The 15,630-nt window shown below is 46.4% G+C and overlaps 1 protein-coding gene across 1 annotated transcript in view; it reads left to right on the top strand.

Annotated features, from left to right (window-relative positions):
- Window positions 1-15,238, top strand: part of HYDIN (HYDIN axonemal central pair apparatus protein) — a 339,548-nt gene extending 324,310 nt beyond the window's left edge. Inside the window, 10 exon segments of the mRNA XM_070388036.1 lie at window positions 471-545; window positions 547-627; window positions 1,631-1,908; window positions 2,698-2,917; window positions 4,512-4,724; window positions 5,788-5,951; window positions 6,727-6,877; window positions 11,135-11,365; window positions 13,283-13,507; window positions 14,502-15,238. Coding sequence (XP_070244137.1) covers window positions 471-545; window positions 547-627; window positions 1,631-1,908; window positions 2,698-2,917; window positions 4,512-4,724; window positions 5,788-5,951; window positions 6,727-6,877; window positions 11,135-11,365; window positions 13,283-13,507; window positions 14,502-14,984 — 2,121 coding nt within the window. The 3' untranslated portion in view covers window positions 14,985-15,238.
- The last annotated feature ends 392 nt before the right edge of the window (window positions 15,239-15,630 follow it).

The following is a 15,630-nucleotide window of genomic DNA, read 5'->3' as shown; positions in this document are numbered from 1 at the left end:
TCACTCTCCACTTTCACTTTCATCAAGAGGCTTTTTATTTCCTCTTCACTTTCTGCCATAAGGGTGGTGTCATCTGCATATCTGAGATTATTGATATTTCTCCCGGCAATCTTGATTCCAGCTTGTGTTTCTTCCAGTCCAGCGTTTCTCATGATGTACTCTGCATAGAAGTTAAATAAGCAGGGTGACAATATACAGCCTTGACGAACTCCTTTTCCTATTTGGAACCAGTCTGTTGTTCCATGTGCAGTTCTAACTGTTGCTTCCTGACCTGCATACAAATTTCTCAAGAGGCAGGTCAGGTGGTCTGGTATTCCCATCTCTTGAAGAATTTTCCACAGTTTATTGTGATCCACACAGTCAAAGGCTTTGGCATAGTCAATAAAGCAGAAATAGATTTTTTTTTATATTTCTCTTTCTCATTAACTTCTGACCCCTCCCTCCCTCCCTGCTCTCTTTCTGGTCCACAGATTTTAGTCCTAGATCCAGCCAATAAGATTTTGAAGTTAGGAGCCATCCTGCCTGGACAGGTGGTGAAAAAAAATGGTTTCCATCATGAACAACAGCCAAGCCCAGCTCACATTTAACCTGTCAGTCATGTTCTCGGCAGAACTCCAGGAAACCAAGGTTGGTGATCAGGGTCCCAGCAGCGTCTTCATGCCTCCGCACCTCACGATTCTCAGGCAGCTTCCATGGGCCAGGCCATTCCAAGTGCTCTCCCTGTCTGATCACCTTCATAAAAAACAGTATAGGGGAGCCCCTGTCACTCCCCTTTTGCATGTAGGGAAACCACAGCTTGGAGAGCCTCTTCCTCTAGAGGGTGACAGTGACACACGGAAGTGCCCTTGATAGGATCCAGAAGATCCGGGCGCAAGTGAATACACATACATCTTCATGACAGGAAATTTGAAAAATATGGAAAATCACAAAGAAAAACATTTGGCCTATAGTGTCATACCGCGAAATAATCACTTAACATTTTTGTACCTTTCTTTCCCCTGTTTTTCCTACACATTTTAAAAATAAATTACCAACTTTCAGATTGTTTTGAAGCCTGCTTTTACCATCTACCAGTAACTCCTAAACATTGTTTCATTTGTTCATCTGTACCTTCATTACGTAGATGAACCAGGCCTCTATTTCTGCTCATTTCAGGTGTTCCTGTTTTTTAATTTTATTTTATTTTATAAGCAACATTGTAATATTCATTTAAACAAACTTTTGTGTGCACCCATGACTCTCTGCTGAGCATATACTCCTAGAAGTGGGCTTCTTGGACCAAAAGGAAGAGTGTGTTTCAATATACATCATTCATCTGCCCCCGAAAGGCTGTCCCTCTTTCCACTGGAGTCCGCTGTGTGAGAGAAGCATGCCTGTTGCTAAATCCATGTCCTCAGGCTCCCTGCATAAGGAATCCACAGCCCCGGCTGCCTGCTTCCTCTCACAGTGTTTGGATGGCCCTTTGAAATGGGACCAGATGTATTTCATCTTGAGAATGGACTGTATCCATTCCTTCATTCAGTTCATTCTTACGTTTACTCAGTAATCCATCCTCACAGCAGGACCTTGGAAATGGAGCTCCAGGAGTCCCCCGCCCTCAGCTGCTGAGACTTGTTGTCGTTTTGTCCAGGTCATCACCTTGTCACCATTCCGCAACATCACTCTGAAGCCCAAAGAGGTTCAGAAGCTGGAAGTCACCTTCGCCCCACTAAAGCGTGTCCCTCCCTTCTCCGAGGAGGTGTTCATGGAGTGCATGGGGCTCCTGCGGCCCCTTTTCCTCATCAGTGGCTGCTGCCAGGCCCTGGAGATCTCCCTGGACCAGGAGCATCTTCCCTTTGGACCAGTCGTGTGTCAGACACAAGCCACGCGTCGCATCCTCATGTTGAACACGGGTGACGTGGGTGCAAGGTAGGAGAGTCCCCTGGGCCTGGGTTCCCGTCAACTATCCCAGGACCCTCTAAAGTGGGCATTTGGTGGTCCCCATGCCACAGATGGAGTTAAGGCTCCACAGTGGTGCCCACCAGCAGGTGCTTGCCCAGTCACCATTCAGCACGTTGCCACAGCCGTGCCTGCTGCACACTGCCCACCTGCAGGGGGCACCCTTCACACCAGCTGCCGGGGAACAGTGCCCTGAAGCTGTGATGTGGCAGCCTTGGCACTGGAAGCACTGGTCTGCACCATCCTGCCTGGACCAAGGGCCAGACCACAGAGGGGTGACCACAAGGCCAGCAGGTCCCAGGGCCACCAGGATCAGGGGCAGCTCTCATGTGAAGGGATTGTCTCCACCCTCCTGGATCAGACCCGAGAGGCAGTGCAGGGATTGGTCATGGCTACCAGCTCGGGAGGGTTCCAGTCCTGGCCTGACCACGTCCTAGCTGTGTGACCTCAGGCACCCATTTAAATGTGTTCACGCACATGCTCCCCCCGTGGGTGTCACTGTGGACAGAAAGATAAGATGCACCACTTTCCACCCTTCTCGGCCCCTAGGGAGAGTGAAGAGGTCGCACCCAGGGATGACTTGGCCTTGGTCCCACACCGCAGCTTTTCCTGGCAGTCTTCCTTCTCCTAGGTCCCAGGAAGGGCACAAGGGGATGAACCTCCCACCTGAAAACCAGACACAGTCTCTCTCCTCAGCAGCACTGAGAATACCACCGGGATATTAATAAACTGTCTCTCTTGTCTCCTGTCTTGGAAAAGGTTCAAATGGGATACCAAAAAACTTGAGCCTCTGTTCTCCATCAGCCCGGAAGAGGGCTATATCACCGCAGGCATGGAGGTTTCTTTTGAAGTGACTTACCATCCTACCGAGGTGGGCAAGGAGATTCTCCACAAAAACTTGCTCTGCTTCATCCAGGGAGGCAGTCCTCTGAGCCTAACCCTGTCTGGAGTGTGCGTGGGACCACCTTCAGTAAAAGAGGTCAGTAGGTGCTACCAACAGATGGATCAATGGTGGAATGGCCCAGCAAGCCCCACAAGAGAACTCAGTCAGACTCTGTTCAAACAGTCCTCAGTGCCCACATCAAACATGCAGACCTGCTCCCTCCTCCACAGGGCCTCTGCACGTGCTCTTCCCACTGCTGACATACTCCTTTTCCCCTCTCCATTTAGTTAATTCCTATTTATTCTTCAACTCTCAACCCAAGCATCTCATTCTCAAGGAAGGTTATACTGACATCTCTGGCTAGATCACATTCTGCCATAAGCTCTGTAAGTAAAGGGTGACACCTGGGTTAACCTCTGCTGACCCTGTCGCTAGAAGCCCTAGCAGTGGAGACCTGATAGCTCCTGGCAACGTTGCTTACGGTCATAATGACACCTGAGCTCCATCTCTTGCTATTTCAACAATGTTGTGTACCTGGAGTCACGCAGTATGTTATAAATGTGTATGTACAAGTCTTGGCAAGAATATATACTTTCATTTTCTTGGGTGAATATGTGAGAGTGAAATGGCTGGATCATAGGGTAGGTACACGTTTGCCTGTTTAAGAACTTACCAAATTGTTTTCCAAAGTGGTTGTGTCATCTTGTGTCCCCATCAGCCACCTCAGACGTTTCTACTTGCACCACATCCTTGCCAATGCTTGATATGGTCAGGTTTTTTAAAAATTTTAGTCATTCTAATAGGTACCTGATGATATCTTGTGGTTTTAAATTTGGATTTCCCTGGCTAATGGTGTCAAGCATCTTTTCAGGTACTTCATTGCCATCCATCTATCTTCTTTATTGAAGTATCTGTTCAAGTCATTTTCATTTGGGTTGTTTGTTTTCTTGTTTTACTGTGTTTTGAGAGCTCTGTGTATATTCAGGACATAAGTTTTGAATTTATATCTTCAATCTGTTTAGAGTTCATTTTTGTATGTAGTATAAGATTATGGATCAAAATTCAAAAAATCCATTTTTTGTACACAGATATCCAGTTGTTCCAGAACCATTTACTTAATAGATTGTCTTTTCTCCACTAAATTGCCTTTGCACTTTGGTAAAAAACCAATTGATCATATATGTGTGGGTCTATTGATAAACTATTCTCATCCCCTTGGTGAACTCTTTGATTCCCTTTATAGCAGTGCATTGTCCATGTTGCTAGATTCAATGGCTAGTTCTCACTGCTCATCTTACTTGACTTGTCAATAGCATTTGAACACGTTGAACAAGGCCCTCGTCCTTCAAGCACTTCCTTCATCATGTGGCCTCCAGGATACTGCCCTCTCCTGGTTTTCCTCCCACTTTAATAGTTGCTGCCTCTCATCTCCCCTTCTGGTTTTTCTTAACATTGGAGCGTGTAGGATTTTAAGAATTGGTTCTAAAATTCCTTCTTTTTTTCTAAATACACTTACTTCTTGATGATCTCATCCAGTTTCTTGGCTTTAAAAAAAAAAAATTGCTATACTGACAGCTCCCAAATGCGTGTGTGTGTGCGTGTGTGTGTGTGTGTGTGTGTGTATCAACTTTCCTTTGAACCCCAGACTTGTAAATTCCGCTGCCTGCGTGAGGTGTCCATCTTCTTCCAGGTGGTGAATTTCACCTGCCAGGTGCGCTCCAAGCACACACAGACCATCATGCTTTCGAACCGCAGCAACCAGACCTGGAATCTGCACCCCATTATTGAGGGTGAGCACTGGGAGGGGCCCGAGTTCATCACCCTGGAGCCTCACCAGCAAAACAAGCCCTACGAGATCACCTACCGGCCCCGCAGCATGAACGTGGAGAGCCGCAAACATCAGGTGGGTTGAGCCCCACCTCCCACATGGGTTTCCTGGCATGGCTGGAGGAAGGAGCTGTGGGAGAGAGAACGTTAGGACAAGGGGGGAACCCTACAAATAATGTGGAAACCACAGGGAACTGTGTCCAAAGCTCATCAAGACCAAAGCTTCCCTTTTCGTCCATGTATTTTCATGTTGAGGGGCTTCTCTTGGAACCAGAGGCTCATCTCTGAAATGAAGTCCTGGATGAAGCACCAAGCAATTAATACTTAATTTAAGTGCACAAGTAACATCAAGGTGACTGTGATAAAGATTAAAAAAGGAAGCCACAATCTTCTACTGCCCTCACAAAAAAAGAACTGTTTTCTTCTGTCTTCTTTACCAATCCTTACTCAGAGACAGCCGTGGCTGCCCTCACAGCATCCTCAGTTCTGCATCCTGCTTACTTTCACATTACATCACATCATGAGCATGTTTCTGTTGAGCTGTATAATCTTCATGATAATCATCTTTACTGATTGACTAATATTTCATTGAATGACAGTTCCATAATTTATTTAACACCCCCAGTTATTGGATGTTTAAGTTATCTCTAAATTTTCATCAGTAGAAGCGATTCCAATATACGTGTGCTTCCCCGATGGCTCAGTGGCAAGGAATCTGCCTGCAATGCAGGAGCTGCAAAAGACTGGCTCAATCCCTGGGTTTGGGAAGGTCCCCTGGAGGAGAAATGGCAACCCACTCCAATATCCCTGCTTGAAAAATCCCTTGGAGAGAGGAGCCTGGCGGGCTACAGTCCAAAGGGTCACGAAGAGTCAGTCACGACTGAGTGACTGAGCGCACACGTTTATGTATAACTTTTTCCTCTGCAGGGATTTTTCTTCAGTAAGTTCCCTGGGATGAGATTCCTGGTTCGAATACATGTGAACATGTTTATGACTCTTGGAAACGTATTATGAAGCTACTTTCCAAAAGTGTTAAACCTATTTGCATAACTTCGTTAATCCCGTGTCGCTGCCATGCCTGAGAGGTAGCTGATAAAGGCTGCTCTGTGTCATGCTCTCCACTGTTGTTCTTCTCTTAGGGCACCCTCTTCTTCCCCCTCCCAGATGGGACTGGCTGGCTGTACATGCTGCACGGGACTTCCGAGCTCCCCAAGGCTGTGGCCAATATCTACCGTGAAGTGCCATGTAAGACACCCTACACTGAGCTCCTGCCAGTCACCAACTGGCTGAACAAGCCCCAGAGGTGAGAGAATAGGTTGGGGATGAAGAGGGGACGGAGGGAGGACCCACAGTGTCGAGTCTGGCCCTTTGTGCTGCTGCCAGGCATTGCCTGACCTGCGCCCCACAGAGCGTGTCCTGTTCAGGGCTGCCTGTGAGCAGCTGACACCTTGTAAATCTCCTGGAAGAGCGCCAGGCACAAAATAAGTGCTCATTAAATGTTAGCTGTTATTATTGTCAAAATGATAATCGTCGTGGTTATTACTGAGAGCCCTGTCGTATCACATCAGCCACTGGCCAGATCCTCAGATCTTGTACTTGCAGAGAGAAAAGAAGCTGGAGGAGCTGGAGGCCAGCCAGGTCCCCTTCTTTTATGGAAAAGGAGCCAAAGGCTGGGAGAAGAGAACTACCTGCTCGGCATAGTGGATAAAGGCCCAGACCCACGTTTGAATGCTAGTTCTGCCTATAACTCGGCATTGTTACCTGTGCATGGCATCTTCCTTCTCTCCGCCTCAACTTCTTCCCTAGTAAAATAGAGAGGATAACGAGATGTACCTCCTATAGACACTGGCGACTAAAAGCTTGTAATGTAACCCATGTGGAGCAGGACTCAGTACCTGGCACATAGTAGGGAGTTGTTAAGTGGTAGTTCCTGTTATTACTAGTGGCAGTGTGGAGGCTAGAACCCTGGACCCACATGCTTTCTGTGAAATCAAGAGTGGACAAGGTACCTTGCCTTCTTTCCTTTGGGCAAACTGTCTCATTTCATCCTCTCTTCTTGCACCCCTGTGTTCCCCCAGATTCCGGGTCATTGTGGAAATACTGAAACCAGAGAAGCCTGACCTGAGTGTCACCTTAAAGGGCCTTGATTACATTGATGTGCTGTCCTCCTCAAAGAAAGATTACAAGCTGAACTTCTTCTCCTACAAGGAGGGACTGTACACAGCAAAGGTATCCATACACTAAAGGCACTGCCCTGGGACCCTGGAGGGTTGGCCCTGAGGTTGATGATCCTGTGTTGGGAGGGAGGATATACCCTCCCTTATCCTGCGAGACTGACCATTGAGGGGGACCAGACCCTTTAAGATGAGACGAGATAGCCAGCCAACATGTAGGCCCATAACAAACCCTCAAGGTGGCGGAATCATGAAAACCCTGAAGCAGTAGGTAACATTGGGCATCAGACACCAGACCACAATAATAAGAGCGAAAGATCCCTTTTCTGAGGGTTTAGAGAGCGCCCGGCATCAGGCTGAGCCCTCGACACAGCTAGTGACATCAGAGCCAGGATTCATCTCAGAGCTGGTGACTCCAGGACTCCACAGGGTCCTTCACGCATGAACCGTTCCTCCTGACTCATTCATCAGTTCAACAAGCATCTCTTGAGCACACGTGCCATATGCTATACCACGTGCTGATAACACAGCAGTGATCGAAAACAGGCAGAGTCTCTGTTCTCCTGGAACACACAGTCCAGTGAAGGAGATGAGCATTCATTGTGTAATTGCACTCTGAATGGGTAATTTCCAAATGGCGTAAGTGCTTTGGGAAAAAGGACTGCGTGGTTCAGTGGCTCACTGAGAGGTCAGGGCTGAAGAGAACTTACAGGAACTATTCCCCTACAGACAGTGCTTGACACCAAGATGGAGGATGGAATCACCTAGGGGAGGATTTTAAAGTGAAAAGAACAGCACGTGAGCACACAGAAGTGGCAAGAATGAAGGGAAATAATGACAAGTACTGGCAAGGGTGTGCAGAAGAGGGATCTTTCGTGTGTTGCCGGTGGGAGAGAAACAGTGAAGCTACTCCGGAAGACAGTCTGGCAGCTCCTCAAATGGATAGATGTAGAGTTACCATAGAAGTCAGCAATGTATTCCCCAAATAAGAGAAAACATACGTCCACACAAAAGCCCATATGTAAACGTTCATAGCAGCAGTATTCATAAGAGCCAAACAACGGGGACAACCTAATTTCCATCCACTGGTGAACGAGAAATACAATGGAATATTCTTTGGCAATAAAAAGTGATAGGAAGCGAGTACTACTGCAGGCAGCACTGCAGTGAGCCCTGCAAACATCACACTGTGTGAACAAAGCCAGCCACAAACGGCTACATGTTGTGTGGTTTTTTTTTAATATGAAATGTTCAGATTGGAAAGTCTTTAGGAATAGAAAGTAGACTAGCAGTGCCTAGGACTAGAGGCGATGGGTTAGGGGGACATGGGAATGATCGTTACTGGATAAAGGGGTTCTTTTGAGGGTGATGAAGATGAGTGGTGATGGTTGGACCACTTTGTGAATATACTAAAAAAGCACTAAATGGTACACTTTCAATGGGTAGATTCTATAACATGTACTGCTGCTGCTGCTAAGTCGCTTCAGTCGTGTCTGACTCTGTGCGACCCCATAGACGGCAGCCCACCAGGCTCCCCCGTCCCTGGGATTCTCCAGGCAAGAACACTGCAGTGGGTTGCCATTTCCTTCTCCAATGCACAAAAGTGAAAAGTGAAAGTGAAGTCACTCAGTCATGTCCGACCCTCAGCAACCCCATGGACTGCAGCCCACCAGGCTCCTCCGTCCATGGGATTTTCCAGGCAGGAGTACTGGAGTGGGTGCCATTGCCTTCTCCGATAACATGTGAGTTGTATCTTAATAAAGCTGAAAGGAATTATGAGACATAAAGTACAAATCAAGAAGTTCTAATACCCATCTTATAGAAGCACCTGGAACAGAAAAACACGACAATAAAGGGAAGAAATACTCTTCAAAATGATTGGGGGGAAAATCCAGAGCTATTTGACAAAGTCTGAGTCTTCTAGTTGAAGAAGCCCAGTTTATGAAATGAGTCCTGTGATTATCCCCTCTGCCTTGGGACAGTTTCCTGATTGCAGTACAGTGAGCTAGTCTCAGCAAAGCATATCAGGTTTGGTGAACTGAGGAGGAGGAAGTTAATAGTCGGGGCAGTTGGACAAGGGAGAAGATTATTTGAAAAAGTAATTGTTGAAATTTCCCTGATTTTATTTTTTTATAAAACAATTTACAAATCCAAGAAATTTGATGGAGTTTTAACAGGAGAAACAAAATCATGCCTGTGCACATCATAGTAAAATTGCTGAAAACCAAAGATAAATAGAAAACAACCAGATTAAAAAGTTCTATTATGTACAGGGAGACACCAATAAAAAATGACCACTGACTCCTCTTCAGAAATAATGGCAGCACTCTGAAAAGTGTTGAAAGAAGAGATTGTCAACCTAGAAATCTTTATTCACTGAAAATATCCTTTAAAACAGACAGTAAAATAGACATTTTCATATTTAAAAGAAAAAAAAAGTATGAGAGAATTCATTGCCAGCCCACTTGCCTTTCTGTAAAACATACTAATGGGTATTCTTCAGTCAAAAGAAAATGATGCCAAGTGGGGACGTGGATATCCACTGGAAGGGAAGAAGAGCTCTAAAAATAGCAAATAAGTGCGTAAATATGAAACATATATATCTTTATTCTTAGAACTTTCTTAAAAAGACAACTGGCAGTTTATAGTAAATACCATAACACTGTAAGGGGGACGAAGGTAAATGAGATTATACCTCAGTAAGATTACTGCATTTGTGAAGTAGGATGTGTGAGATCGGAAACATAAAGCGTCAGTTACGAAGTGGGAAGTGATAAAATACCAACTCTGCATTAAATGTTGATAAGTTAGTTCTAGAGCAACTACTAAAACTATGTTATATAAAAATATAGCTAAGAAGCCATAGAGGAAATAAAATATATTCCAAGAGATTTCACATTGATCCGTAAGAAGGCAGAAAAGTAGCAACAGAGGAATTTAAAAAATAGACAAATGGAAAGGAATAGCAAGAGGGCTGACTTCAACCTAAACATATAAATGAGCTTTAAATGTAAAACAACACTCCTATCAAAATACAGAGGAGGTCAGAGCACTCTAGAGACAAGAAGAGGTCAAAAATAAAAAGGCAGGTATGTAAGGAACTATTAGCACCTAACAAGATAAACAACTCAAGGGATTAAAAAGGACAAAAACCTGGAATCCTCTACCTCACAGAAGTAAATGTCTGAGTGGCCAGGAAGCACAGGGGAAGATGCTGAATGTCATTAGACATCCAGGAAAAGGACTGCGAAAGGGGGGCAGCTTGTCCACAGGTCAGATGTGGGCTGCAAGTGTGGGCTCTGGAGTCAAGCCAACCTGGGTTCAAATCCTGGTTCTGATACTTTTTTGCACAAGACCCTGGGCAAGATAACTTCCTTAGTCTCAGTTTCCTCATCTTTAGAAAAATCAGTGAGGGAAATAGTAATGTTGCCCACAAGCTGTGTGAATTAAACAAGTACCTCCAGGGCTTGTTGTTGTCATTCAGTTGCCAAGTTGTGTCCGCTCCTTTGCAACCCCATGGACGGCAGCACACCAAGCTTCTCTGTCCTTTACTGTCTCCCTGAGTTTGCTCACATTCATGTCCATTGAGTTGGTGATGCTCTCTAACCATCTCATTCTCTGCTACCCTCTTCTCCTCCTGCCTTCAATCTTTCCCAGCATCAGGGTCTTTTCCAGTGAGTCAGCTCTTCACACCAGGTGGCCAAAGTATTGGAGCTTCAGCTTCAGCATCAGTCCTTCCAGTGAATATTCAGAGTTGATTTCCTTTAGGATTGACTGGTTTGATCTCCTTGCTTTCCAAGGGACTCTCAAGAGTCTTCTCCAGCACCACAATTCAAAAGCACCAATTCTTCGGCACTCAGCCTTCTTTATGGTCCAATTCCCAGTGCCTGGGACACAGTGATCATTAAGTGTTAGATGCCATTATTAGTAGTAGTGTTGATGTATTAACTGTTCCAGCAGTAGCAGGAATAGGGGGTGAAACCCACCACAGCATGAACCTCTTGAGGTCCTGCTTGTTCTCCAGGACCACTCACTGTCCCCACTGAGAACACCTTCCTCCTCAGCCCAGGACCGTGCTGCTCTCTCCTCTTCTAAAGCAACCCAGGTTCCTCCATGCCTGCGCACCTGGAAGGAGCCAGAGCAGAACACCTGAAGAGAAGGGCTGGGTGGCGGGGTTCACGTAGGCTGGGAGGGCCCATGCTTCACATGCCCTGGCATTGCTAACGGAGAGAAGGATCCTGTCGATGGTGGAAGACCCCGAACTAACCCCTCTTCTCCGCCCCACCTCCTCCCACTATCTCTGTGAATCCAGGTGATCTTCCGAAATGAGGTGACCAACGAGTTCTTATACTACACGTTGAGTTTCAGGGTCATCCCTTCAGGCGTCATCAAAACCATTGAGATGGTGAGCCCCGTCCGGCAGAGCACCTCAGCCTTCATCAAGGTGGAAAACCCCCTGCCCTACATGGTGACCTTCTCCACGGAATGCAGGATGCCCGACATCAGCCTGCCCTCCCAGTTCGTGGTGCCCGCCAACTCTGAGGTATGGCCCTGCCTGTGGGGGCTCCCCACTGGACATCTGTGATGGAGACTCTGCCCAGGGGGCCTCTGGACCCACTTCTGCATCCTTGAGTCGGGGCAGCCTGGCAGTGATCAGGAGGGTGGAAGACAACTGCTCCATCACGGTCCTATTCTCTCCCTTCCCCTGCCACCCAAGTCCTCATATAAACCAGGGCCACATAGAGCTTTGGCTCAGGCATGTTAAAGGAAATTATTTATTAGCCTCTGGGGCTTCCCTGGTAGCTCAGACAGTAAAAATCTGCCCTCATTTCAGGAGACCCAGGTTCCATCCCTGGGTCGGGAAGATCCCCTGGAGAAGGAAATGGCAACCCACTCCAGTATTCTTGCCTGGAGAATCCCATGGACAGAGGAGCCTGGTGGGCTACAGCCCATGGGGTCGCAGAGAGTCGGACACAACTGAGCAAGTAATACTAGCTGTCTCTGTTACATGTTTGTTTGCCCTGCTCAATTTAAATTATTTTTCTTACTTTTCCTAATTATATAAGTCACATGGAATATATGTAGTGAAAAGGACAGCAAGGGACACTTACTAGTGTTACTGGATCAGTTGATAATATTTTTATTAGATGTTTTGTATGTATGTTCAGTAAGGAAACTGGCATCCAGTTTTCCTTTCTTCTGTTAGCCTTGTTGGAGTCTGATGTACAGATTATGTTCGTTGAGGTAGGTTTCCTCCTATTCTTTTCTATGGGAGAATTTGTGGAATATTAGATTGGTAAAAAGAAAGCTTTATGATCCTGGAATTTTGTTAAGGGAAATTTTTTTTTTACTATTGATTAAATATCTTGAATGGTTATACGACTATATGGGTTTTCTTTATCTTTTTGAGTCTGTTGTGGCAAGTTATATTTGTTTACACATTTGTCCATTTTCATCTAAATCTTTTAATTGTGGTAAAATCATGTAAATTTTAACACTGCATTTTTTTCTGTTAAACATCTACTACAACTTTAATGATATTCTCTTCATTTTTCAGTAAGACCCAGTTTTTTAAGAAACAATATCTGTTCATGACAAAAAAAGACTATTTTATCTCTATGTACATGAAACAGAAAATGAAAGTCCCAGGCCTCCCTGGCGGTCCAGGGCTCAAGACTCCATGCTTCCACTGCAGGGACCAGAGATACAGTCCCTGGTCAGGGAACCAAGACGCTACATGCCACTTGGCATGGCCCCCCCAAAAAAGAATAGAAAAGTCCCCCAAATCTCATTTCCCCCACCTAAGACAATTACTGCTAACAGTTCAATATAGCCTTGCTGTGTCTTTTGTATACATATGTAGAAATATTCCTCTCCACAACAATGAACTCATATACATTTCTGGAATCTTCTTTTTTCCCACTTAAAATATGATTACCACCTTTTATTTCAATGATTAGAGCTTTGGTGCTTCCTTTTTAATGGCCACATAATATTCTACTGAAGTGAGTAACGTATAATTTATTTATCCAGTCTTTTACTGCTAATACATTGGAATTATTGCCCTTATTTTGCTTTTATAAGCAACACTCTTTGGTTCTTGTTTTGTTTTGCTTTGGATGACAACAGAGGAAGCAGAATGCCTGCTCTAAATGATGGTAGAACCCCAGAAGCTGGTTGGAGATTGTCCATGAGCAGAGAAGGAGCTGCCTGACCTTTAGCCCTCCTGCTCCCCCAGCCTACCCACTCCTGTCTCTGTAATTATGCTTCTCAAGAGAGGATCCAGTACCTATTTTTATATTCAGAGAGATTCCAGATACAGAAATACCCCAACTAGGGAAAAATTCCAGGGAGGAAAAGTGGGCTGGTTTGGACAGAGGTTCTCCAGGCTCAAGATCAGTGTGAGCATCTACTGCCGACCTGCTCTGAGGATCACAGGAGCCTCTGTCTTCTCTCGCAGGGGACCTTCACATTTGAATTCCAGCCCCTGAAAGCTGGAGAAACCTTCGGGAAACTGACACTGCACAACAGTGAGCTGGGTTACTACCCATATGAGCTCAATTTGAAAGCCTTGCCAGCACTGCCTGAAAAGCCCGTCCACTTCCAGGCTGTTCTTGGCAGTGGCCAGAGCATCTTTGCCAAGTTCACCAATTACACTCGGCAGAAGACAGAGTACTACTGCAGGGTGAGCAGCCCGGCCCCACCCTCTGCCCTCTGCTTTCCAGAAGTCTGGGCTCAGAAACAGCGGGAGCAGGACACTGGGGTGCAGAAAAATGAAATTCCTACTTAGGGCCTTCATCTAGTTGAAAACTCCCAGCTAGAAATAGAGTATCAGAAAAAATATCAGGTCTGGGTTCTTCCTCACAGACTTTCTAGCTTAACAAGCTGGAGTGTGGTGGGCGGGGGTGGGGGCGTGGGGGGTGCGGGCAGCGTTGCTCAGCGGTCGGTGCAGAGACAGTTGGTTTTGGGGAGGTTCTGTTTCGGTAGTTAATCCTGTATTCACACTGATGTAATAGGTAGCATATATGGAACACTTGATATGGGCCAGGCTTAGTTTTACATGCATATTTAAAAAATCCTGACAGCTATCCTGTGAGAGTATTGGTAAGTTATTGGTAAGCTCTACTGAGAGCTCAGTGGTCATGAGTACACGTTGTGAAATCCAACAGACCTGGATTTGAATCCTCACTTCATTGTTTATTCTTTGTATGAATATCTTACCAATACTCAAATGTTCCAGTCATAGGAGCAAAGGGGTGAAGAGACCCCAGAGGGGCCTGAACTGGCACCTAAACACGCGGGTGTGGAAGGGGCGCCTTGCACTTCTGTTCTCAGCTTATTATCCAGAACCCGCCCCCCCATCCCCGAGGAGCCAGGATGTCCAGTCCTCCTGCCTGTGGAAGGAAAGGAGTGCAGGCACAGGGGAGCAGCACCAAGGGCCGCTGCCCACATTGCCCTGCCTGTTTCTCTTGGCCTTGGTTCTTCTTAGTAAACTAGGGATAAACTAGTAATACCTACTTTTCGAGAGAGTCACAAGGACTCGACTTTTGTACAGCCTGCCCTGCCTCACACAAGCCTAGGTTGCTCATGTCGGAGGGTGGGGGTGCTGGGGAGGCCCAGAGCTGCAGGCTTGCTCTTCAGGGTCCAGGGTGAGCCGAGCACATGTGTTCCCCTTTCAGACCGACTGTCCAGACTTCCACACGGAAAAGGTCATCTACGCGGCGCCTGGGGCGCAGGGCGGCACGGAGGTCAGCGTGGAGGTGTACTTCGAGCCCAGCCACCTGGGCGAGAGCAAGGGCATCCTGACCCTGTCGTCACTCGCGGGCGGCGAGTACACCATTCCCCTCTTCGGGGTGGCTCTGGCCCCCAAGCCGCAAGGCCCCTTCCTGATCCGAGCCGGCTACAGCATCGTCATCCCCTTCAAGAACGTCTTCTACCGCCCGGTCACCTTCTCCTTCATTGTGGAGAACAACGCGTTCTCCATCCGCGCCACGGACTCTGTGAAGCCCAAGAAGATCAACAACATCACAGTCTACTTCGAAGGAAACCCATCGGGCAGCAAAACCCCCATCACCAGCAAGCTGATTGTGACCTGCCCGCCCGGAGAAGGCAACGACACTGCAATTAAGTGGGTTTATTACCTGAAGGGGATCACCCCATAGTGTGAACCAGGGTTGGCAGCGTCATCAAAAAGCCATCTCATCGGCCGTTAAGACCTTTGTGTTGCTCTAAGCCCCACAATAGAGGAAATAATGAGAATTCTAAAGGTACTGTCTCCAACTCAATTATAAGGGCACTTATTTTCACATTATATGAATTCCAAACATCTATATGAAATACAGATACTCCATGTTTAACACAGTAACTATATAAAACAGAGCTGTATTTTACTTTGCAAGATCAAGTCTCTAAATTTGGTTTCTTAATATACCTGCAAAGCCCAGACACTGTGTAATAGTCCCCACATTTAATAAGGTGACCTTCCCTCACACAGCACTTAGCACATGACTCTGGGGCCCCGCAGTTTCTTTTTAAAACCCACGATGACTTCAAGAGCCCTTAGCCATGACTCTGTTTTGACACTGTATTTTATTCTGCTTTCACATGAAAGCCAAACAGGTCACTACTTTCAAAGCAAAGAGCAGATACATCAAGCCAGTTTTTGCAGGGACAGAAGTTGGGGCGCTCCCCAATCTCTGGGTCCCTGATCTATTTCCTATAGAAAGTTCTCACAGAAGGCCAGTTCCTGAAGAGATGCTAATAGAGACCCTAGGTCCCCAACCCCACTCAGCTTGTGGAGCAGTGAGT

Source organism: Bos mutus, chromosome 18, assembly GCF_027580195.1.
Source record: "Bos mutus isolate GX-2022 chromosome 18, NWIPB_WYAK_1.1, whole genome shotgun sequence".
In the NCBI taxonomy this organism is placed as follows: Eukaryota; Metazoa; Chordata; class Mammalia; order Artiodactyla; family Bovidae; genus Bos; species Bos mutus.
This window is presented reverse-complemented; position numbering and strand designations above follow the sequence as displayed.